Source organism: Perognathus longimembris, chromosome 6 (genome assembly GCF_023159225.1).
Source record: "Perognathus longimembris pacificus isolate PPM17 chromosome 6, ASM2315922v1, whole genome shotgun sequence".
Taxonomy (NCBI): Eukaryota; Metazoa; Chordata; class Mammalia; order Rodentia; family Heteromyidae; genus Perognathus; species Perognathus longimembris.
The window spans coordinates 25,213,972-25,240,920 of NC_063166.1; the positions used below are offsets into that span (position 1 = coordinate 25,213,972).

Consider the following 26,949-nt stretch of genomic DNA (forward strand, 5'->3'; position numbering starts at 1 on the left):
CAAGAGGCTTTCTGGTATTTTGGGGTTTTTTCCCCTTTTCCACATCTTGAAAAGCTATACTTCATATACCATATAACTTTAGTATTTAAACTTCACAATTCAATGGATTTAGGCATATTCACAGTGGTGAAACTACTGCCTCAATACAAAGTTGAAGATATGCTCATGACCCCAAAAAAGAAGCCTCCCACTCCTTCCACAATTCCAGTGGCTTTCTGAGACAGATGTTACATGTTAGGAGGTATATAAAGGGGAAACTAAGGAGGTGCCTGAACAAAGAGCACAGCTCTGCCATTCGCTATGAATCTGGTTGCTAACTGTCACAGAAACAGCATAAAGGTGAGGCCTGGCCCACTGCCCTAAAAGTATATAGACAGCACTTGGAGGTGCTCCTGAGACTAGTAGAACAAATACTATAGGGACACCAAGGAGAAACTGAGATCTGATGGATGTATTAGACAGCAGTTAATGGAGACCTACCACACTGACATGCTCACAGAGCACTTTTTGATGAGTCCACAGTACCACAGCATATGACAGACGTTTGAGACAGGAGCCTTCGAGATTTCCAGATTTTTTTCAGTCATATGTATTAATGACCGTGGCTGAGATGCACCACTTTTCCTTTCAGATACAAGGTGTTCTAAACCTACCTGGTTGCATTTCATTCTCACCAAAACCTATAAAAATGGCCCTCCCGTGTAAAGGGGGGAAGGGGCAGAGATCAACACAGAAAGGTTTCCTAAGATTAGAGCTGGTTATTTATTGTGCCAAAGAGCCTCTAACAAACACTGCCTCAAATGTACAGGGGAAGTAGGTGGTAAGGAAGATTTTGCAACCTGATTACACTCACTACTGCTCTTCAAAGATAGTTCCATCCCACATTCCATGGTTTTTAGAGTAGTCATGGGGCGGGGGGCGGAGGGGGGGAGCTGTCAGAGGTTAAAAGGAGGTGAAGAGGAAATACATTTGCCAGTCTGAGGATAGTTTCAAATGGCCACAGTGAGTCCCTAATCATGCTACATACAGCCCCCTCCACCACGGCAGACAAAGATGGGACACATGCACCTTGAAGGCAGCCACAGAGCATAAACTCATCCAAATGATTGCTTTCTGGCCCTTATATAAGATGCCCCCAGTGTGCATCCAAAAGCAATTAAATCATTCCAGCTGGGAGTCCAATGGCATGTTGTTTAAAAAGTCTGAGAAATAGCCTTTCCTCTTCAGAAAAAGATGTGCACAAAAAGGAACAATAATCTCTGATTCCACCCAATTTTCATTAAGCAATAAAACACATGAAGGAAATACCCTTTTTGGGAGGGAGGGAGGGAGAGCGGGAGGGAGAATAACAAAGTGCCTGATTTAACCAGTGAGCATTCACCAAGAACTTTTCTGTGAAGGTAACAAAAGCTCTCCATAGTAACACTGAGGAAAAGCTAAAGCTGAATTCATTCCAAACTCATTTATTAATTCCTCTCATCTACCACATTTACATCATGGGGGGATGGAGAGAATGATGGGGCACTCATTAGGAACACTTTTGAAAGCCTAAGGAATTTGAATATCAATTTGTATTAAAAATACACACAACACAGTGTTTTGATTGTGCTGTTTTATTTCCATACAGCAATTACCTAAGGGCTCTGTAGTCAGGATCATTTGAGGTTCTGTATATGAAAGATTATTTTAGAAACTTTGATGAGCTATCAAACTGGAAGTGGCTGGAGGCATTGTTACTGTTAACCCTTGAGTTGTAACCCAAGGTTAATAAAGGCTTGGGTGAAGCTGTTCAAGTCAGTTTAGCCTGTGTATCTTAAGTAAATCCACTCCATTACAATGTTTGGTCACTCTTCAATGAAAACATGCAAATGCTATGTAATGTATGTAAAACTAAGCTTCTGTCTGTGGATACCAGATTTTTTCAGGAGCTATGGAGCCTAAGTTCCTCCTCCAAAAAGAACAGTCACACATAGGTTCTGTTAGACTGTATCACAGAGGGTGTGTTCTCAGCAGCCAAATTCCTGGAGAGGTTAGATGTCTTATTCTCTGCTTAAGAAGTCAGTTTGAGCCAGTGGCTCACACCTGTAACCCTAGCTACTCAGGAGGCTGAGATCTGAGCATCACAATTCAAAGCCAGCACAGACAGAAAAGTCCGTGATATTCTCATCTCCAATTAATATTCTTATCTCCAATTAATAACAGGAAAAAAAGGGAAGTGGCACTGTGGCTGAAGTGGTAGGGCACTAGTATTGAACAAAAAGGAGCTCAGAGATAGCACCCAAAGCCCAGAGTTCAAAGCCCAAGACTGACAAAACAAAAACAAAAAAAGTTCCATTTGAGGAGAATCAGATAAATAAAACAGAATACCACTATCTACCAGTTTTGTCTCTAGACAGCACAAAATAATACAGTAAAAAAAATAAAACTACTCTTTGGGGCATACGCTCTTTTAGAATTTTGGCTGAAGATAGCCCAGCCCACATCACAGTGGCAGTGGCCCCTCTGGGAGGATGCAGATGCTGCTGGATTTCCTGATACAAGTCACTATCCCCTGCATACAAAAAGGGGAAAGTGTACCAAATTGACAAGAAGGACAATTTGGGGAGGGGGAGACAACTTGCTCTTACTGAGGAGCTCCTTGGTCACACATGAATTATGCTCTCTTCCTGCTTAAAAACAAAAAACAAAACAAACAAAAAAAAAACTATCTGAACATGTATACCCTCGTGCTCCTGAGCCAGTTCTGAGGGAATTTTCATTTGGGGAAAATGGGAAAATGAAAAAATGAAAGACAGGCTGCTCAGAGGATCCTGTGTAAACAACTTGAGTCTTTGAGTTTCATCTCTAAGTTTTCACCATGCTATAAACAGATGGCAAATCATGATTTTATTTCATGAGGGCAAGGAAGGCTTCGAAGAATCTGGCAGCTCACATCATGGTGCCTCGGCTGCAGAGACCCACGCCCTGCCTTTCTCCCTTACATTCTAGCCATTTCCCCAGTCACACAGAGGTCAGGTCTTATGGCACAAATACACCTCCCCTTGCCCCCAAACCTCTCTGGGAACACTCTCACCCAGAAGTATCTACCCAGAAGTAATTCTACTCATCTCCCAGGTTTATTACTCAAACTCTTATTTTCAAGATTTTCCTACAGGTTATAAGACAGATAAAAAGACAAAAGTACCAATAGAAATATGAAAGGTTTGGAAACAGGGTAAGAACAGACATGTAGACTATACTACTATCTTAGAAGAATGGATTACAAGAATAGAATTTTAATCAAGGACCTTTATTTGCCCACCTAAACAGGTAATCTTAGAAAAGTGATTTGCCCTGAACACACAGATAGCACTCATCTGGCCAGCTGTTGTATAAGACACTTTCCATTATTTCTTTGTGCTAGGACAAAAAACAGTGAATGGACAAATGAGTGCTATTATACCCCATCCTGCTGAATTCATAGAAGTAAAAATGAAAAATCAGGAATGCTAACTAAATGCCTTAACTAATAACACAAAGCAAATTAGTAACTAAAGGAGGGAAGGGCTGTGATACTAAGGTACTGGAGGTAGTGGCAACTGCATGATGATAAAGGCAGTCATAGAAATAAAACAGACCAAAAGGATTCATCAAATACATATGTTGGACAATTTGGTATTATAATTTGAATTATTCAGAAATGGCTGGGGAAGAAACAGTTTTGACATGAGAATATTTCACACTTGTTTAATTTTAAGGAACACTATTAATTATACAACTTTTGGAAGATTATGGTAGCACTAAAAAATTTGCTAGCTGGGAGCTGGTGGCTCACACCTATATTCCTAGTTAGCAGGAGGCCAAGACCTGTGAGGATCATGGTTCAAAGACAGGCCAGGTAGGAAACTTTATGAGACTTGTATCTCTAATTAGCCACCAGAAAAGTGGAAGGGGGAGCTGTGGCTCAAAGTGGTAGAATGCTAGCCTTGAGCAAAAAAGCTCAAGGACAGTGCCCAGGCCCTGAGTTTAAGCCCCACAGTCAAGAAAAGAAACAAGAACAAAAAACCTTTCCTTTGGAATAATCTCCTTTGGAATAACATATACTTATTCCAACTAAGGCCTCTGATCTGGGGGCTTACTCCCAAGTAACATCAATACTTGCTTTAATTAATTATTGGGGCCAGATGCTGGTGGATAGGACTTGTAATCTTAGCTACTCTGCAGAGCATATCTAAAGATTGAGATTCAAAGCGAGCCCAGGCAGTTTTTTCCAATAACTATTTGAAAAACCAGAAGTGCAGCTGTGGCTCAAGTGAGTGCTAGCTTTGAGCAAAAGAAGCTCAGAGACAGGATCTAGGCTCTCAGTTCAAGGCCCAGGATAGGGTGCCTCCACCTCCTCCTCAATGGCTGAATTAGGTTACTTTCTCTATAGAAAAGTAGTTACAAAAGATACAAAGTAAGGAATGTGCATGGCAAACTATGTACTATACTAAAGTGCTGTTTTTCTGAAATAATGACTAAATATGAAGCTAGACTTGGTCTTCTTTAAAGGCTAAAATAACTTCTCTTTTCCAACAAGCCACCCTCCTTCCCAAGCCAAAGGAAAGATGAGCATTCCAAATGCCCTGTGTTTCTCTCATCTGGCTTCAATGCCTTCCCTCCACTAGCATCATAAGGAATAACCTGTTACTACTATTCAGCTTCCAAGGATGTTAGAGACCTAAGCAATCCCAGGCAGAGGCATGTGGAACTGGCTACATGTCACTGTTTACCAGCTCCAGGAGCTGTGATGCTACAACCACAGCACAGAGTCTCCCCAGCACAAAGCTCACCCTCACACCAGAATAACCCAAAGCACTAAGAGGCAATTCAAAACCTTGGATCAATTGTAGCCTGTCACATTTAGTGTCAGATACAAGACATGAGACAAATCTCACATTTCATAAGGTAGGAACTGATCCTAAGCACCTCATAGTGGCAGCTATGGGGTAGGGGTGGGGGGTGGGGTGCATAATACATGCAGATCTTAAAACTATATCCACTTGCTACAGTCAAAATAATAGTTGATCACAAATCTTCCTGATCATAAAAATGATTTCTGCTTCTGATTCTCATTATGAACAATTCTTAGGAAATTCATTCATCTTATTTCCACAAAATAAGGGCCTCATCTATGTCTACCTTAATGTCTTTGTCTAGAATAGCCTGCACTGTTACGTGTTGCCCTAACAATACCAGTGCCCATAAAGTCTAGCATTTACAAGTACTCAGAAATCAGTTTTGCTGCTGCCCAGAGTCTCCTAACCCTCTCTTTTCAGGAGATAGTCCCTTCCACCACTTTCACCAAACCTGGCTTTTGTTTTCCTTTGCCCAACTTCAATGGCAGACCTACCATGCCCGTTGTGAACGTGTTTGTGGGTTTTTCCTTTCCTGGGGGTTGACTGGCATGAAGATGAAGCATTATTGGTGGCTGTTTTGACATCTTCTGTCTCATCATCTTCCTCCTCGACGTCCTCCTCATCCTGAGAGCTTCCGAAATATACCATACTGTTGGGTAGCGCAGGAGAACCTGGTGGGTTAGGAGAGACAGCTCATAAACACCAGCTTTGACGGTCACCCCTTGAGAAGGAACAGCCCAATGGAGATACTGCAGTGTTAGGAACCTAATGCATGCCAAGCACATAAAAACAAAGCTATTCATCTCAGCTGCCACTTTTAATTTATTTTTCAAATATCCCCCAGGAAATACAACTCCATCTGTGTCCTTTTAACAGATTTCAAGCAAAAATCCCCCAGCGGGGGTGGGGATAGTGTCATTCACCAAACATAACAAATCAAAAATTTTTAAAAACTCATCTGCATAGTTCCTAAGGAAAAAAACAAAAACAACAAAAAGAAAACAGAAACACCACGACGGATTGAAGTGTGTGAAAACACTTAAGTAAAATAAAAAACCTCTCCATGTTGTTGAGGAAGGAACTAGTTAGTACACATTATGTATTTGAGTTACCTGACTTTTATAAATGATGGGGGGGGGGGGGGAGAATCACAGAGAAGAAAGCAGGGGAAAAAATTTTACTCTTCTTTCTATAAGGTCAGTGGTCTTGTATTTTAATAGTAAGTGATAGATAATGGAGTCCCAAAAAACCCTATGTATTTAGAAGCTACTCTGATGTCATGATTAGGCTAATTGAATGTAATTATTAAAATAAATTCCTAGGGCTGGGGATATAGCCTAGTGGCAAGGGTGCCTGCCTTGGATACACGAGGCCCTAGGTTCGATTCCCCAGCACCACATATACAGAAAACGGCCAGAAGCGGCGCTGTGGCTCAAGTGGCAGAGTGCTAGCCTTGAGCGGGAAGAAGCCAGGGACAGTGCTTAGGCCCTGAGTCCAAGGCCCAGGACTGGCAATAGATAGATAGATAGATAGATAGATAGATAGATAGATAGATAGATAGATAGATAGATAGATAGATAGATAGATAGATAGATAGATAGATAGAGTAAATAAGTAAGTAAATAAATAAATAAATAAAGTCCTGTACATCCCTAACTAAAACTGTTGGTTTAAAAAACAACCTCCTTAAAGGATATCTCACATCCTTCACTCTGTTTATGTCATAACTTCCCCTCAACTGTTCCCATTTCTGCTGTTAAGATAGCATAGTAACGCCACAATAATAGTCCTCCATATGCAGAGAACAGTTTTTCTTATGAAAGGCAATTCAGGAGATACAAATTCACTGGTGTACTGTTTGGGACTAGAGACTAATAAAATCTAAAAGATAATCTCCTTGTATCTTCTACCACCTTAAGTATTTCTAGGAGAGCTACTACCGAATACCATAACAAATTAATGTTACATTTCTTCTCTTATCCAACCAACCCACACATGTCCCAAATGAAGATCTTATACTTCAAAGCCAGTGGCTGCAAGGGGCTGTTGTTATCCAACTTGGGAACTACATGTCTAATTCACAAGATGGAAATCAACAGCGCTGTAACAGTACAAATCTAAAGTCCATCTTCCCCAGGATGCAAGAATTCAGATAGCTCTTGTCTCCTTCCTTCTGTGGCAGTTGCCACTATCAACAACCAATATGCGAAAATCCTGAAAGCTATGCTGGTCACATTATTACATACAAAATACTCTCTGTGAATAACAGAATTTTTTGTCAGACCAAAAGCAATAAAACTGTTCTATTTTGGCTTATTGCTCCCCTGTGATCATTCCCATTTATAATCAACCTCTCAACAGCAGGAAGTTTTGTGGGCTTTTGTTTTTGTGATAGTTCTAGAGCTTGAGATCAGGGCCAGAGTGCTGTCACTGAGCTATTTTTTCCTCAAGGCTAGAGCACTTGAGCCACCATACCACTCCATATCCAGCTTTTTTGGTGGTTAGCTAGAGATAATGAGTCTTGTGGACTTTTCCTGCCTGGGATGGCTTCATACCAAGATCTCGTGAGCCACTAGTGCCTAGCAGATAGATTTTTAAACCTGACAGGCTTTGAAGAAAATCATTTAAGAGTATTGAGAGTAAAGAATTTTAAAAATACTTAAAAAAAAAAAGAGGGAAAAATGTTGGGATAGGGAAATATCTACCTTATTTCCGCTGGGATAAAATATATTCTTGTTCAAAATGGACTTACAATTAGCACAAAACTAAAAGGAGGAGGCATAATCATTCCTTCTCCACTTCTTTACAAGACTTTCAGTTGGGAAGTAACATCATTCCCAGGCATATGCAGGGACACTCATAGCCGGATTATTTTGTTATAGGTCCAACCCATTTGAGCACACAAGAGATTGGGAGGAAGAAGGTGGTCATGTGTGTTTGTGTATGTATGTACATTTTAACACCTACAAACCAACAACCAGACCTTGACACTCAGAAGTTTTGGACACTTGTAGTTAAATGTTCCTCTTCTGTGAGATGAGACCATTTAAATAATTTCTTACAAGATTTCTTTAACATCAAAATATCTATGCTGAATTTTTTTTAAAGCACAGCCTTTCTGTACTGACACTAGTGGGTTAAAATCCAAGTTGGGTAAAGATTAAAAACAGCAAGGAAGCCCAACAGGGCTATGCATAGATCCTGCAGCAGTGCCTTCTGCAGCCAACTCTGCCATTTACTAAACAGAAGCAGGCACTTAATTGAGGAAGCTTTTAAGGAAGGCATTTTAAGAAGACCTAGCATCCCCCCACACTCCCACCCCACCCCCAACCTTCCTTCTCTTCCTCTCAGCAAAAAAGGCCTTAAGCTGGGCAATGGAGACCATCTGACAGTAATATGGAAATACAGCAACAGATCTGATAGAAAAGCCTCCTTTCTGCAGGTAATAAATCTACATGGGGCATAAGAAAATAATACAAAATAACTTGCACTTGCACAGAATTTGTTAAGTAGTTAATAAAACTCAAACCCAATACAAGCAATATGAAGCATTCTTTACAGTCGAGAAGTTGACAGAATAGAGTGAACATTAGTTCTGTGCTCCAAAAAGCTGACCTAAGGGAATATAAGTGGGTGCCGAGTTCAGTATCCAGGCTTCATTACTATTCTAGAGAAGCATGTATTGGTCAGCTTTTTGTCCCAGTCTTTTTTCTTTATTGTTGTTACCATAACAAAGAACCCGATACATACAACTTTGAAAAGATGTAGTAATTAGCTCATGGGTTAGGAGGCTCAGTGTTGAAACAGTCTACGTACAAGCTCTGGGCGATAAGCCCATGGTGGATGTCCCCTAAGAATACTCATGAGGGCCAGAAGCAGGAAGACTTGGTTAGGGTCCAACTTGCACCTTCCACAACAACCCTCTTACAGCAATTATCAATAATGGGTCACACAAGAGTCATAAGCCTTCCAAGGGCAAGGTCCCTCACCAAGATCTAAGGACCTCATAAGAGGTGTGCTTCCTAAAAGTTCCACCAACTCCCCATCGGGCAAAACAGGAGAGGAAGCCTCCATTCACATCATCCTCTGAGGGGAAGATAATTAGGACATATCCAAACCTTAGTAAAGTATATCAGGCAACTTCAATGAAAAGACAAAGTGGTGAATCTTATAAATGCATTTGTTCTAACAGCTCCCTGAAAGCCAGAGGCTAACAGAACACAGAGAAAATAAAGGGGGAGTTGGGACTGTTCATTCCCTTACATCTCAAACTAATCTACCAATCTAGTTAGACATGCCAAAGGACATGACATTTTCCTCTAATCATAGGTACACCAGAGGAAAAAGTAGACTGTTTATTAAAAATAATAATAATTAATAAAGGGTTCTCCAATTGAATGAGGAGTAGAGAGCTTTCTAGAAGAGCTCCAGGTGAGAAGGTCAGTTCACTACCACCATATGAGAGAGGATAGTCTTAGTTCAAACAAGTCTTGAGCCCATTCTCCCTTTAACAAGTACCCCTAAGGCCAGCACTGTCCCACTGAGCTGGATGTGGCCTATCTGTAGGCCTCTTCCTCCAAAAGCCCCAGCTGGTTCATTTACTACTGAAGGTTTATTCATGGGACAGACCTCCTTTGAAGGCACCCAAGTCCTGAATCTGGCATTTCATTAACCTTATTAGTAGTCAAATTGATACAGGTAACAAAGGCAGATACAACCTTGATTATCTAACTTAAAAACAAATACAGAGGGATAGAAAAATCTACAAGAAAGAAAGAAAGAAAGAAAGAAAGAAAGAAAGAAAGAAAGAAAGAAAGAAAGAAAGAAAGAAAGAAAGAAAGAAAGAGAAAGAAAAAGGTAAAACTCTTCAGAGCACAAGAGCAGCCTGGTGAATGTTACTGGGGAAATCAGCCCACACGCCACAGTATCAAGTATCAACACTGAATTGGTACAAAGTTAAATTCCAGTGTGTGTTTTTACAATTTCTCCATTACAAATACTTAGAAATCCCAGCACATTGAAGTCAGCATCATATCTGGAAGTTTTATTGAGGAATCCTCACTCTTCCAAATGTCAGAAAGAACGATCTTTGGAAAAGATTGTATATTATATCATAGCATTCAAGAGGATGAAAAGTTCACAGCAAATAGGACTGGGAGTCAGTTGGTTCTCAACCAGAAAACCCTCTGAGAAAGAGATTGAATTCTTCCACACAGCAGAGCTCAAGTACAGCTTACTGCACAACAGCAACAAAGCTGGTGGGAACACAGTGAGGTTGGTGCCCCTCATTTGAGTCATGCTCTTGTGTGCTCAGGGTGGTCCCTCCAATGGTAAGAAGCCCTCTGCACAGTGTCAATTAAGTGAGAAAGGCTAACTTTCTACCTAGGATTCAGAATCTCTACCCCTCTCCTATACGGCTCCTGTATGAACACTGTTATTTTAATGCAGTCATCAATGAGAAGTGAATTCTAAGTGGGGGGGGGGGGGGGGCTGCGCCTCACGGTCATATAAATAGTTTTCTATTAAAATTACAAGCATAATTTCCCTCCTCATCATTCTAGTGCATTAGCAAAAGTGTAGAAAAGGAAAAAAAATCTGAACTTGGATCAGATAAATCAAGAGTACGGAATGCGTCTGCGCTTTGCCAAAGCCGAATTTCATTACTTCTCAAAATTAGCTGGCGATGTCGCCACAATATTTACTGAAGTGCAAAGCAAATGTTTTCATCTGGACAAAAATCAAACTGTGGTATGTTATAACCACAACAGAAATAATTTTAATCCAAAAGCTTGTTTTCTTCTAATTTGAGTTGTGGTTTCTGTAAAGTAGGATTCTCCTCCATAAATTATGTACACAGATGAGCCTTCCTTCCCATGATCTTTCCTTCCTTAGCTAGTTCTTTTAATTTCAGCAAGCAAAACATGGCTGGGCTCTGTTTAGGAAAGACCCTAAAGGGATTCCCTAACACCCAGGCATTTAACAGGAGAATCAAATTTTGGTGTCTGACCCAATTAACAAGAAAGTGGCCTATGGAGTTGGAATTTCTCATGATTCAACCTTGGGATACATAAACAAATGAAAAATAATCAGCCTTAGTTATCACATGAAATACAACAAAACTTCAAAGAGAAGGAACTAGCAGAGACTGAGGTGGGGGTAGAAGAATATTTATATACTAATTTCCTGAGTTGGAAAGGAGAGAGCTCCAATACAAGAAACTGGAAAAACTATCAAAGGCAGCAACCACAACTACCTTCAGTTCAGGCATCCATAACTCTACCATGTGCCAGACACTCCTCCAGAAACCCAAGTGGTTAAAACAGACCGTATTTCTGCGTCTTCACTTTCATTCACACATGTGAGCCCAAAGTTCCCCCCAAAAGACCATGGAGCAGCTACAGCACAATGTAACAGCACAACAAACGCCCTGCCCCTTCCAAGTCCATCTCTATGACTTCCAGGGGAAAAGAATTTTCCACAGGACTTTCCAAGAACCACCTTAAAGTTACTTGCTATATCCAGATCCTCTGTATGCTGGGTTTTTTCCCTTTAATGGGATTAATAATCAGGGTGTAATGTGCTTATCTCCATCAACAGACCTACAATTGCATCTCCTAAAGAAAAATAATTGTCTAACTTGGAGCGGACACCAACCACATATATGCAGCAATACGTTAAAAATAGAGAGGCCCTACCCCTTGCTGAGGAAGGAGCTGCCTGCCCAATCATGCACATCCAAAAAATTTGGTCAGCCACTGAAATGAAATCTATTGTACAAGTCCTCACCCAAAGCTCCAGGCTAAAGTGTCCATTTTGGCTATCAGTTACACGGCATGTCTTTAGTCCACTGCCTGCACAAACACTTTAGCCAAGCAAGTGCTATGACCCCAAAAGTTGTGAGTTAATGTGTGCAAAGGCACTTAGGCAACATATTATTAGCTTAATCCTAATAGTACATAGGTCCAATTCTCAGGCTTCAAAAACAACTCATTGCTATGAAATCAGTCATTCTTTCCACATATAAATAAAAGCAAAGATACTGTGTTTTCTGTCTTCTTTTCCTGACAGGCAGGTAAACCGACAGATCAGGTGTTAGGAGACTGTAAAAATGCACGGGAGACTGTGGAAATGCAAAATGAAATCAGTGATTAAAAAAAGCAAGAGTGGGGCTGGGGATATAGCCTAGTGGCAAGAGTGCCTGCCTCGGATACACGAGGCCCTAGGTTCGATTCCCGAGCACCACATATACAGAAAATGGCCAGAAGCGGCGCTGTGGCTCAAGTGGCAGAGTGCTAGCCTTGAGCGGGAAGAAGCCAGGGACAGTGCTCAGGCCCTGAGTCCAAGGCCCAGGACTGGCCAAAAAAAAAAAAAAAGCAAGAGTGGGGCCAAGTGACAGCAGTTAGCTTTCAGGCATGAAAACATCTTTTTCAGGGAATAATGGGTGAAGTCTTAACGTCCTGGTCACAGGGTACAGCTCAGAGAGTGGGCCAAATGAATAATATACCTTCGTTTGTCTGATCCCAAATTTCCTGTATTGAGAACACAAGTTCTGTTCACAAAACCTCAAACATAGGGACTCAGCAATAACTAATGGACACTACCCTTCCAACATCCAACTTTCAGGATCACTTAGCACATGTGTCATTAAAAGCTAGAATCCATTAACCTTTCTTAATGCCCTTCTACATAGGTGCTAATCCCTAGAAACACGTGTTTTTTTATAGGACATGGACATCAGGAATTTCAGTGAACACTGCAGGATGCAACAACTGTGACAGCCAGCAGCAAGGCACTCAGCAAACACTGCCAGCATTACAAGTTTTTGTCTCCATCTTTATTCTTGTCAGTGGATTTCGAAAAGCACAGGAAATACTAAGGGTCGCTCCTAAATACTGAGGAGATGAGGGCCAGAGGGTATTCTTAGAAGTATAACTGAACTGGGGCAATCAGCACCTGACAGAGGAAGGGAGCCTGTTTTATCTTCTGGGAGAGCACGGATGGTCAGAGGCCAGCTGCCCTGGAGCTGTGCCAACCATCTTGGCGCCTTCACTGATCAAGGTCACAGAGCAATTAAAGGGGATCTATCCTTCTCCTCGGATCGCAAGAATTCCAAGGTTTCATATTTCTTCATTACTAGCTGATAAACTATCCTAGCAAACAAATTACATGCTCAGCAGAACTGAGACTCTAGGGGAAAGAGGAGCTTATGAAGAGCGAAAGGCTGCTTTGATTTGGAGAAAGCAGAGGGCAAGGTGTCCACAGAAACCCTAGGGCAGGGATAATTTCACTTCTACCATTCTTCCGGCAAATTAAGATGCAACACCTCACAGAAGGGACCTCAGAAGAGCTGTGTACCACTGCGACAGCTTGCCTTCCTCCCCAAGGGGCTTATATAATGTAAAGAATTCCCATTTTGCTCAACCAAGTTCATTATTAGCACCATAGTATTCCTTGCAATTGGGAGATTACTTAATTGCTTTCTAGCAGGTTAATCCCCTTTCATTCTATGACCTCCAAATCACCTCCAAACTTTCACATTTGTCCCACTTACACGTCTCAATGCCCTTTGCCAACAAGGCCAGACACTGTCCTGGAGTATCTTCATAGGTGTTTTAAATTGTCCCAGGGAAATCGCAAATCTAATCTTCCATAATCTCCATTACCTCTGTGCAAACTGATTGGGAAACAGCAAATAGTAGGACTTGGATACTGCCTCTGGCAATCACTGGCACCTGTTTACCCCCAGAGGAGAGTGCTTTGCAATACCACTGCATGGGAAAGTAAAAAACTGAAAGGGACTTAAGTCATCACTCAAAATCTCCCAGTCCTCAGCCAGGGCACTTTCTCCGGATTCCCTCTTTTCCCTTGTTGCCTCAATCATTTTCAAACAGCTGCCTGAATAAACTTCCTAACCGACTAGGTCTATTCAACCATCTCCTCAGCTGAAGAGCCTCAGCAGTGCCCCAATACTAAGACCAACACTACAGGCTTTAGCCCACATGCTAACTTCCTTATATTAACTATGGACTAGCCAAGTAACCAAACTTAACCCTAGCCCCAGCCTATCCCACAGCACTCTGAGCATTGTTAGAGGTTTCTGCAGAATTCTCTCCAGTCCCTACCCTTCCTCCTCCAAAGGCTTATTTGCTACCATAGCCAGCTCAAACTCTAGCTCCTTCGTTTCTGCAGTCATCCCAGCCAGCCTGGCATAGAGCTGTATATGGCTGTAGGCCCCTACCTTCTCTGACACTCTCAAACACCTATTATCATAGTCTCTGTTTCACCTACCACCAGATTCTGCTTTCCTGGGTCTAATCTCTGTTTTCTGAGTGTCTAGCACACAAAAGGAGGTTCAATAAAGGTTAGCTGAATTAATTAGCACTTGAATGACAGCAGATCATGGAAGATTCTGTAAGACAGTGAAAACAAAAGACAAGTGGACCCAAAATAAGACAGCATCACTTCACAATGGGGTACAGTGAAGATGTGTACAAGAAATCCTCCTCCCACACCAAAGGGTCTCTTCAGCAGCAGACCAAGCTGGGACACTGAACTGTGACAGCTACAATCTCAAGAATGAACCGTGTTGTTAGTGTGTATGTTTCAGGAGTCCCCTTTGGGAATCCCCTCTCGTTTGCAGTGCCCCATAAAGAGAAAAATGTAAATAAGAGAATCATTTAACCTGCCATTGCTCTGCTGCATTAAGCTCTTTTAAATCTCTTAATAATTATAGTCAGAACAAAGAGAGGAAGACAGAACTCATTAAGAATAACGAGACTGGTGACAGGAAATACAACGACGGTACGAATCGCTGTGCACAGCACACACACACAAACCCCCTTCCCCGCCTGTACTAGAGGAAGATACTAATTATGCCTCTGGCAAGAGACATGTGGACCCTTTCAAAGCAGCTATTTAAAGATAAATACACGGCAGGCATGCAAACACTTTAGGCCCCGCTCCAATGTTCATTCCCCTCTGCTTTCCTTGAGCAGTTCTAGGGCATGACATTAAATAGGAAAGCAAAGAGCCTTGCCAAACTTGGCTGATAGGTCTCTTAGTGCCTTCAGACACATTTTTCTTTTAACCTCTAAAGCTTTTTAACCCAGAATGACTAGCTGATTTTTCTACATGTCTGCAGTAATCCCAGTATTGTTGGCATAGGTACCTTCAACCTAAGGTTTTTGTTGAAGACACTTAAAAGAAATTTCCAGGAAAGGGTATTATAGTTTGGGGCTCTTGCAGCATCAGGCCTTCCCATGATTCCACTATATATTCTCTCCCACATTCCAAACTAGCACAGAAACTATTAAAGATGATAGGCTAGGGCCTGGAGAAATGAATGGCCTGTGATCCTTGCTTGACCAGAAACAACACAGTGTCTCATTCCTGCAGCCAGGCTTTCTGTAAAGAGCTTATTAGAGATCACCTTCTCCCCGACAATGCCTGCTGTCACTCATGGATTGAGAACTCACTATACTCTTAGTGCTCAATATGGAGTTTGGGACTCTGGCAGGATGTTTTTGTTTTGGAACCAGCACCAAAAAAGATTTTAGTCGAAATAAACAGTGCCTGAAAAGGGTTTAGCAGAGGCTAAAATTCTGCAGAGAATATACATCATTGGCTATTACTATCAGGGGTTACAACAAATGTGGGACTTAGACAAATTATGAGATGCTACAGAAAAGAACAGTGGTAAACCCTTAAAATATGACAGGCAGGTATTTATGTGCTATTGCAAAACTAAGTTATTAATACAATACCACTAAGTATTACATAGGTACACAGAAAGCTTGCTTAGCAAATATTCACAAAGAAGACATGTAACCATGGTGAGCTCTAGGAAAAGGAGGTTATTTTAATTCTTTTCTATGGGTATTTCCAAGAAAAATGAGATATACTTTTGACTCCCCTTCCAAAAAGATTTAACTCTTCTTCTTAACATAAAATTTAAGGAGAATTGTTAAAGTACACATTACAGCAGGGTGCTAATGGCTCACGCCTATAGTTCTAGCTAGTTAGGAAGCTGAGATCTGAGGATCACAGTTCAAAGCTAGACCAGGAAGAGAAGTCCCTGTGAGGCTCTTATTTCCAATGAACCACTCAAAAACTGGAAGTAGAGCTATGGCTCAAAGTGGTAGAGCACTAGTCTTGAGCAAAAGTGCTTAGGGACAGAGCCCTAAAAGTTCAAGCCCCCATGACTAACACCCCCCCCAAATCAAGTATACATTAAAGGGATCATCTATAACCTTTGTATACTTCAAAAGACAGGTTTTAACTGGCTCTATTTCACACTTAAATACACTCTCCAGGTGACTTAGTTTCCAAGGACATGAAGCATCTGTTATGGATCTGTACTGCAAGGTCAGATCTCACAGAACATATTGGGAAGTTAGAGTGGTTCTCCACATTAATACCTCACAACTAGACCCTACAGGAGAAATGTTAAGAGTCCAAACAGAGTCCTTACTGCATACCAACTACATCATCTGATTCATAAATGAAGCTTATGCATAAACTCCGAAGATTCAAGCTTTTTCCCAAACTGTTATGCACCCAATACCTACGTTTCAGCCACTTAAGACTTTTATTGTTTTGCCAGAATTTGCCTAAAAGAAGATGATTCTCCATGTCTGTGATCCTGAAACCTCAAAGTTGAGAACTTGCCATGATTTTCTTTTTGTGCCATTTATTTGAGTAGTAAACACATCCCTCCAACAAGGTCCTCTCTAAATCTCCCCCAAACCATCAGGACTGGTGGATCTTCCGGAGGCATAGACTACTATTTCACAATTTAAGCCAACTATCCATAGCCAAAATTCATTTGCTTGAATAGAGGTAACCAAAATATTTAAGTCATGGTATCTTTAAAAATAAAATAAAACCTATCTCAAAATGCAATAAAAAGGCTTGTGAAAGCCTCAATAAAATTCTCATGAGAACAGAACTTTAATTATGGACCTGAACGTATCTTGCTGACAGGGATCCCAGTACCCCTTTCAAAGATTCCTTTGCTCATTTCCTTCTTTGGAGATTTTTATCCCAGTCCCTTTCTACTCTTAGCATCACCCTATCTCAGCTTCCAGCCCCAGACTGTATTTACTCTGAATAAATATTCAGTACTTAAGTATATAAAAATATGATATAATACAAACAAGTTATATAGAAGGATTTAAGTAGCAAAGACTCTCTCCATCCAGTTTACTCTCTTCTCAACCAAACTTATCCAAAGCCATGGTTTCCTAACTCTCCTCCCTACCCATCCCCTCAATGTCAAGAGGTACCTCAATCTTCTGGACAACTTTGCATGACACAACTGTGGTCAGCAGTGGTCAATGGGAAATGGAATTAACTAAATTATAAAAATTAAAACTATAAGCCAGGGGCTGGGGATATGGCCTAGTGGCAAGAGTGCTTGCCTCGTATACATGAGGCCCTGGGTTCAATTCCCCAGCACCACATATACAGAAAACGGCCAGAAGCGGCACTGTGGCTCAAGTGGCAGAGTGCTAGCCTTGAGCAAAAAGAAGCCAGGGACAGTGCTCAGGCCCTGAGTCCAAGCCCCAGGACTGGCCAAAAAAACTGTAAGCCAGGTGTCAGTAGCTCACGCCAGTAATCCTAGCTATTTGGGAGTTTGAGTCAGAGGACAATAGTTCAAAACCAGACAAGGTAGAAAGCCCAAGTAACTCCATCTCCAATTAACCAGCAAAAAAGGTAGACCAGAGATAGGCCTCATGTGGTACAATGCCAGAGGTGAGCAAGCTTACAAGGCTCTGAGTTCTAGTCCCAGTAGCAGAAAGGGAGAAAGGGGGAGTGGAAACAAAGGAAAGAAGAAAACACTACAAATGATGTAACCATGCATTACAAAGAAGGGTTTAAGTAGAAGTCAAATAACCCAATACAAAATAAAAAATAAGTAGCTGGCTTGAACAGTTACCCCTTCCTGGTATAATTCATCACTAAAAATTCTCCTCACAAATGTGGCTGTGGAACTGAGAAGTGAGCAATCTGTCCAGATTCAACCCTGTCTGCTGTTTCATTTCTCTCTCTTCCACTTAGGGTGTTCCAACTAGGCTGCTCTTTCCATAGTATAGGCTTACCTCGAAGGCAGAGAAAAGTAAGAAAGTCTTCTGTCTTAGGCTTCCTTTTAGAGAGGTCAGAAATTTGAGTAGCTGGCGGGGGTAGCAAAGGCTCCACTATCTTCACTGGAGTTGTGCTGGGACTATTCGGCTGAGATTGAGCAAACTTCCTTTGTGCTTGCAGCCTGGGCCTGCAAAAGCAAAGTAAAATTAAAATTAAATTAGTCAGAGACTGGAGGATATATGCCTACATGCAATAAAACCATAACACATAAGGGGGGGGGGGGGATCCTGCTTTAATAAAAACTCTTCTTCCCAAGACTGTATCTCTCACTCTCTCAAAAACCACAGGCTTGCTCTAAAGCACAATAAATTTTGTTAAAGGACTGTGTTTGATACATGGTTATAAAGGATGTAGCGCTACAATATATACATGCTTTTCCTTCAACTGCAATATACACAATCTACAATGTATGACGACAGGAATTTAACGATTTCATACTTTGGTTTCAGCCCAAAATGAAGAAGAAAAGCTAATTCTTGTCACATTGATGTGGCATCCTGTGTATTCACCACACACCATCACAAATACTCAATCCCTTCATTATTATGGCTTGACGCCCTGTCCATTTTTGTTCTGAAATGACCACAGTCCCAGTCTCCTGACCCAAATCAAGTAATGTTCCATCTCCAGTCTCTTCTAAACCATGCCACAGAAATGCACTATAGTAATTAAAATGTTTAAAATGCTGGAGGGTAAAGAAGAAGAATGTCTCCTTAGTATACCCAAATCCCGAAACACAACACATTATGGTTAATCCTTTGCCAACAGGGTCAAACCCAAGTTCCATAAGGATTCAAAGGGGCCGCTTCCCCACCAAATCCATTTACTGTACATAGGGCACAACATAAATTTCTTACTGTGATGTTTCCCATCTGAAAACTCTGACCTGAAAACTTCTTTTGAACTCTAATGGATCCAGTGAACACACTGTAGTCAGTAGTAAATTACTCATTCTCCACAAGTAAGTACACTAATAATATATGTTGACATTAAACTAATCTGACATTTAGCAGTTGCCTAATACTTCTTTTCCTTCAGTCACAAAACTTTTTAAATGGAAGTAAGCATGTCTAAGAATGAGAACATGCTCCTGTGCTACTTCTAACAACCCAGGCGGACTTGTTCACAGACAGACTGAGGAACTAATGTTGCAGAAGGTCAGGAACACAGCCCCAGAGGATCTCCATGGTACAGGGCAATAGAACAGTATGTCAGAATCTCTAATTACTTCTAGCCATTGGGAGAGAGTGACATCACCTAACACAACTAAATAAAAATTAGGAAATCGGGTATATTTGTAAAGCACAGATAAATCTACCTTTGTCGGCTTACTGCTGGAAGAGTTTACATAAAACAGTAATAACTACAACATATTGCTGATTCCTCACACAGTAACAAAATAATATCCTTATAGTAAACAAAATACTATATCCAAACATAGACACACCGCTTTTACTATGTGAAACTTCTTAACATCGTGTTTTTTTTTTTTTTTTGGGAGGGGGGCTGTGTGCCATCTTAAGACTTGAACTCAGAGCCTGGGCACTCAAGGCTGGTGTTCTGTCACTAAAGCCACAACTTTTGGCCTTTTGCCAAAAGGACTTTCCTGCCCAGGCTGCCTTTGAACCTTGATCCTCAGATCTCAACCTCCTGAGTAGCCAGGATTACAAGTGTGAGCCACTGATGCCCTAACACCTTAAAATTTAATTTCATACATCCCCTAGCCCCTCCATCAATATTAAGTAGCACAATATTATGAATATCACAATGCTATCACTAAGAATGTTTGCTTGTAGACAAGCATATCACCAACTTCTACTCCTGCCTCCACAAGTACCCATTGTGAACACTGTCCAGATCCTATTCCCAATACTAATCGACAGGGCTGGGGATATGGCCTAGTGGCAAGAGCGCTTGCCTCGTATACTTGAAGCCCTGGGTTCAATTCCCCAGCACCACATATACAGAAAATGGCCAGAAGTGGCGCTGTGACTCAAGTGGCAGAGTGCTAGCCTTGAGCAAAAAGAAGCCAGGGACAGTGCTCAGGCCCTGAGTCCATGGCCCAGGACTGGCAAAAAAACAAAACAAAACAAAAAAAAACCCAATACTAATCGACATGGGATCAAAAGAGGAGACTACATGGCTCCTTCCTGGGCACTCACTTATGGCACAAAGCCATGGCCGAGTGCAGTGTCCTGGGATGGAGAGAAGCCCCATGACTCTGCTTCGGCAACACCGTGACCCAACTGCCCACCTCACAGCAAAAGGAATTTTGTTTCTGATTCATGAAAACTGCTCTAAATTTTTATTCAACTGAAAATTTTAAATGGATGATTTCATAATGTTTTCTAAATGGACACAATTTACATGGAGTCCCACAGGAATTTCAGTGTTTCTCTGCCTACATGTCAACAGGATGTTAAGAGTTTCCTGCTCTTTCTAAAAAGTCAGCAACAAACACCACACATGAGAAAACTTGCAGCAATGGAAAGCAATCTCAATCTCTCAATCAGTATCTCTCTCTCTCTCTCTGCAAAGATGACAGAATAAGGTATTTCAGAATTCTAGAACCTCAATTGCTTGAATAAAAGACATTTTGTGCCTCATGACAAGGAGACTCATGTCAAGGAGGTAATCAAAGGGATTAAAAAGTGTCAGCAAAATAAATTACACCCCAGACAAAAGCCAAGCTCCCAAGTGATTCAGTATTTGTGAGACCAGGAAGAAAACCAGGGACTATGTGTGTCCAGTCCACAAAGGATAGGTCTGTGGTGTGGCTTCTCCTCCCATGGGGATTACAAAGGTGTCAACCTTGCTTTGCTGATCCTATACAATGGAAGAGCCAAATCCTTGAAGTAAGCAGTGTTAGCAATGTAGGTATAATTCAAGGCAGACTTTAAAATGTTTGCTACAAGGAAACGTGGGGAATCTCCAGGTGTGCTGAATCTGCCTGCATCTGGAGCCACTGGGCATAGAAGAGGTAGATTCAAAGCTGAAATACAGGGAAGCTGAAATGAAGGGAAGAGTGGTGCTGGCCTTGAGCCCCACAGGTGAGAACTCTTCTGCAGCATTTACTTCACTCTACCCTCAACACCTAAACACCTCCATCACAGCACTGACCCCAGAAATACCACCTCTCATTTCTCTATCAGAGCCAAAATGCATTACCAAGAAAATACTGTTGGATCAAAGGTTCAGTCACAAGGGATTGGAGGTGGTTGAGTACAGGGTTCCTGGTGGTGAGGGGAAAACCCAGGATAATAACAAGGAGAGGGTTGCCACAGGGACTCCAAAGTATCTTGGCCTGTTTAGCCACAATGATCTTACTGTCTCTGAGGAAGAAGACCAATTGCCAGTGTTTATTCCTCATACACACCATAGCAATGCTTTTGTTTTACTCCTTCTTCGCAGAGATTCTTTACAGAAAATGCACTCAGTCTAGAATACTCAAAGTTCCCTATTTCAATGAAACCAATTAAATCACCACCAAGCAAGTCGATATAAATCAAGTGATTATAACCAGTAGCGGGAGAAACGAATATATAAGAACAAGAACATGGGGGCTGGGGATATGGCCTAGTGGCAAGAGTGCTTGCCTCATATACATGAGGCCCTGGGTTCGATTCCCCAGCACCACATATACAGAAAATGGCCAGAAGTGGCGCTGTGGCTCAAGTGGCAGAGTGCTAGCCTTGAGCAAGAAGAAGCCAGGGACAGTGCTCGGGCCCTGAGTCCAAGCCCCAGGACTGGTCAAAAAAAAAAAAAAAAAAAAAAAAAAAAGAACAAGAACATGAAAGAGGCAATATTCATACAGCATAGTAAAAGCTACAGCTTTTACAGCTTTTGTTGGTGGGAAGGGGGGAATGAAAGCAGTTTCAAACCATCTTTTCACTGGTATAAAGGTTTGTGTGTGTTGTGCGCATGTGAGTAAAAGGGCCACAAAGCTGAGGCTGGTAGCTTATTCCTGGAATCCTAGCTACTCAGATATCATATCTGAGAATAACAGTTCAAAGCCAGCCTAGGGAGGAAAGTCCGTAAGACTCTAATCCCCAGTTAACTACCAGAAAGCTGGTAGACTCCAACATAGTCTATCACCTATGACCTACCACTCAACCCCAAACCATTCAGGTGGCCTTCACAGTACTTTACTGCAATTCCCTCTTCATGGCCTATTTCTACATACTGAAGACCGGCCCTCCATAAATGCTAACAAAGACAGACCGCTAGCCTGTTGTGCTGGTTATTACTGACTACTGTGTCATTACTGAGAAGCCACACAACTGACTGAACACATAAAGGGATCAGAGGAACAGAATACACTGAATGGCAATCCACAGACAGCAAGGAAAGAAATACGCATACAGATCCAATAGCAGCAGGAGATCATGATCCGTGATATGTGGTTCTGATCTAGACAAAGGTACTAACCAACCCAGCTGAGCTCTACCCAATTGGGTACATTGGAATCTGGTCTGTTTTTAGTTACAAATCGATTAACTTCCAGCCCATGTGGCCACAGTTTCCATCATCACTTAATGTGTCATTCCTGGGCCACTTGCATATCATCACCGCATGCAATCACGGTCAGATTACATGGAGCTCTGTGTGGAACTATAACACCTTTGTAGTACATGGTACCCTTTAATTACAAGACCTGCACTTGCATCTCGTTTGTCTTTGTACAGCACAACAGTCCATAGCCATTATCTGTGAGGCCAGGGAGGAGCTTCCAGCCTTGTATCATACAGACAGGCCCACGGCCTACAGAGAAGACAAATGTGCTTCCTCCTCTTCCCCTTCCACTCCTAAAGGTACATGGGAGGTGACATTATTTTCCACTGAGATCCCAGACCCATCTCTCCTTTGGGGTTACAAAGAAGTACAGCCAAATTGATATTTTATCACTTAACAAATATCCAAACAAACTATGTTTGTTTTGGCGGTCTGAACTTATGGCCTTGTGCTTACTGTTTAAGTGTTCTACCACTTGAGGCATACACCCAGCACTTTTTACTGGTTATTATTTCAAACAGGGTCTTGAGCTTTTTGTTCAAGCCACCCTCAGAATATGATCCTGTTGATCTTAACTTGGATTACCGGTTTGCACCACCATGCCCAGACCGTACAAATCTCAAGAATATATTTCAGGTTTCAAACAAGATAGCACTCCTGTAATCCGAGCCACTCAGAAGGGTGAGATCTGAGGACTGTGGTTCAAAGCCAGCCCAGGTGGGAAGATGCTTATCTCCCATTAATGAGAACAGAATATTGGAAGTAGAGCTGTTACTCATGTGGTAGAGCACTAGCCTTGAGCAAAAGGACAGCACCCAGTCCCAGAGTTCCAGCCCCAGGCTCTGGCGGGGAGTGGGAAGACTCACAATAAAATATTGCACTGTGGATGAAGCTCAGTAGTAGAGCACAGTGCTTTGCCCCAGGGTTCAGAAATCTATACAAAACAGAAGCTACTTAGTGTTTTTCAAAGTTCAAGTTGTGAGGTGAGCTGATGAAGTTCTTTGGTTTTATAACAATCCTCTGGTTCCCCATCTTCCTCCTCTAAGCAATGCATCTGGAAGCTTCACTCCAAGCCTCTCAGGAGGGTGGCACTGTTCCTCCCAAGACCCTCAGAGGTCATGAAGAGTGTAGCGCTTAACAGCCTACTGCTGAGAACGAAGTGGGCAATGGGCAGCGCTCACTGTGTGGCAAAACAGCAGTTCCTGGGTTGGTTCAATTCAACTTCTGTGCAGGATTTCACATAGTTACCAACTCAAGAAGCAAACAGTGTTATGCACACAGTCTGAGCGAAGAAAACAGGAACATGGGAGGACCAAGCAGTTTGAAGTCAACACACAGCTGGTCCCTTGTTGAGCAACGAACATGCCAAAACATCATTTTATTAACTGCATTTTCCAATATTAAACATGTAAGCTGGTAAATCCAATTATTAAGATTACATCCCAATTCTAAACAAAGGATGAGGAATGGGGGGAAGGGGGGGTCAGTCTGTTCATTCAGAAACTAAGAAACTGTGCCTGGCAAACGCAAAATGACCGGCATGGCTGCGCTCTTTGTGCTGATGTGGGAGCGGGCCCTGATGCTTTGCCAACTTGCTGAAAGGCCTATTCAAAAAATTTTTCCCGTGTTTCTATCCCCAAAATAATTACCCACTCTATTCTACCCCTAGACACACACACTACAAACCTGGCAGCTACTCAAAGAAATAAGAGTGTGCCCATGTGTGTGCGCTGGAGGTTGTGGGGGGGCCAGGCAGGGGATATCCTTTACCAGGGCAAGCTGCCCACCAAATTCAAATGCAAGTGCAGTTGTGGGCAAACCACACAGGATGGCTGTAAACATCCTGAATAGTAAAGAGAAAATAAACACATCCTCAAGTGAACCCAGAGGCCAGCAAGAGATGAACTGGCTCCCTCAAGGGCATGACAAGAATAACGCACCATAGATGGTACCCTCCTGAGTTCCACCTCACCCTGTTCCCAAGCTTGTGATTGGCGGCATTAAGAACATCACACAAAGACGGGGGGGGGGGGGGGGGGGGGCGGGGGCGGGGGGCGGGCTCCGGGAGAAGATGTTGGCTGCACAGAAAGCAGGCCTTGCTTTGTGATATTCTTCAGATCTATCCACACTGCTTCACAGGCCTCTTTTCTGCTTTATGTATAAACAGATGAAATTGTTTATACTAAAAAAAAAAAAACCACAGGATATTAAATATTTGCAGCACTTGTCTTAATTAAGTTACATAGGGAGTATTTAGAGTAAAGTTTGCTTCAGCCGGCTCTGCCTAAAGATGTTGGTTGGCTGAATCCCTCTCATTGAATCCTTAAGAGGTTTGACTAGGTCTGACTGGTTCCAGGAAACAAGGAGCAGTAAGTAGCACAAAACTTGGGCTTTGGATGAGCAAATTGTATATCTATTGCATGGTGGGCTTGGTTCCCTCAAACTATTAAAAATAGGACAAAAGAGGTATAGGTTAGGCTCCATTTAGCTCCAAGGTACTGTGACATCTGACCACTGCAATAAAATAAACAAGGTTGATTCTCCTAATAATTCCAATCATGAAGAGCAATGATCATTTGTGAGTATCCAGTGAGAACCTATATTCCCAAACTCCCTCTATGGGTAACACCAATTCTCTAATTGGGGGTGATGGTTAACTTTAAAATTTGAGATAGGAAGCCTGCCTAGTACTTTACAAGTCCAAGGAGTAGAAAGAATATTTTAAGAAAGATGGCAAAATTCCAGTCATACTATGCTTTTCTTAAGTATTGGTAACATAATATTATATTTCCTCACATTGAATCCTCCCCATGAGTAGCAGACTACCTGTCTTCAGAATACAGGTATCTTTAGGATCACTAAGCTAACTATTTGTAAACACAGTCATGGTACTGCCCATCAAGAAGCTAGCCCAAGGAGAAGGCAAGTGTTGCAAGCCCAAACATTACCACATTACCACCAGCCTCCTAAGATCTCACTACTTGCCAATGTTTCACAGCTCAAAAACAAAGGCATCAGGGGAAAGGTAAACTTTCCTTCTCTTTTATTGGGGGGAAAGAAATAGGAAAGAGGAAGGAGAAAAGAACATAAAAAGTTACAATGCTAAGAGCTATGGATAGGTATATCTGTAATTCCAGCTATTTGAAGTATCAGAGACAAGAAGATAAGTTTGAAGCCAGGCTGGGCAAAATATACCAAAACTCTGTCTTAAAAACCAAAAGGGCTATGGTTTAGCTCCAGTGGTAGAGCACTTACCTACATATATGTAAGATCCTGGGTTCAATCACCAACAGGCAGGGGGTGGTGGTGGTGGTGGTGGTGGTGGTGGTGGTGGTGGTGGGGTGTGTGTGTGTGTGTGTGTGTTTGTGTGTGTAACAATACTAAATACATAAGAGAGAAGAACAACTTCTTCCTCCAAGTTAAACATTCCTTGGTGCATATAAATCTCAGGTTAGGTGGTGACATCCCACACAAATGATATGAAAGGTATTGGATTCAATTAACAAAATTATTCAATTGTTACTTGAAATTTTATGTGGCATCCTGAAATGTCTAAGAACCAAGACTGCCTGGAAAGCACGAATGTCATGATCAAGGAAACATTTGGCATTGAGTTCTTTTGTGTTCTAGAAAGCAACCGTGTCACACTGAAGCTGAATCATCATTAATCAACAATTAAAATGGCAACAAAGCCCCTTTGTTCTGTCAGTCACGAATGTCACCTATATGTCAGTTATATAAATGCCAGTTTCAGTTTACCACCTAGGCAAAGCTAAAGCTGCATGTCCTAAAATCTTCAGGAAGCTGAACTTCATTCTTAGCAAGGATCCAACCCAGAACCCAAGAGCTAAGAGTTGCAATGTTCCTTTCAACACAGACTGTCAATTTCTTGGCAGTGAGAGCAAAAACTGAATCCTAAAGCAAAAGAGAATAAATAAGGACAACTAGAGTCAGAAGAACAGAACATGGAGATATCTGAAGAACCTCAACAGGATATGGCCAATGAAACACTCTATTACTCTATTAGGTACAAGAAATGAACAAATTATCCAAACTACACTCACTTTTAAAGGCCTAGCAATGCCAGTTAAAATATTCATTTGCCTTTCCACTCATACTTGAATTAAGATTGCCAATTTGGTTTTTAAACTATCATTTTAAAAAAAGCTATCATTAAAAAAAAATCAATTTTAGGTTGCTCAATACCCAGCTACAAACAAACTGCAGGGCTGGGAATATGGTGTAGTGGTAAAGTGCTTGTCTCGTATACATGAAGCCCTGGGTTCGATTCCTTAGCACCACATATATAGAAAAAGCCAGAAGTGGCGCTGTGTCTCAAGTCACCAAGTGCTATCCTTGAGCAAAAAGAAGCCAGGGACAGTGCTCAGGCCCTCTGAGTTCAAGCCCCAGGACTGGC

The 26,949-nt window shown here is 41.8% G+C and overlaps 1 protein-coding gene across 2 annotated transcripts in view; it reads right to left on the bottom strand.

The window, feature by feature from the left end:
- Jarid2 (jumonji and AT-rich interaction domain containing 2) overlaps window positions 1-26,949 on the bottom strand; it is a 234,696-nt gene that overhangs the window by 32,954 nt on the left and 174,793 nt on the right. For both annotated transcript variants that reach the window (XM_048348437.1, XM_048348438.1), the window contains 2 exons: window positions 17,978-18,147; window positions 5,372-5,548 (listed from right to left, as the gene is read on the bottom strand). In XM_048348437.1, coding sequence (XP_048204394.1) covers window positions 5,372-5,548; window positions 17,978-18,147 — 347 coding nt within the window. The remainder of the gene's footprint in view (window positions 1-5,371; window positions 5,549-17,977; window positions 18,148-26,949) is intronic.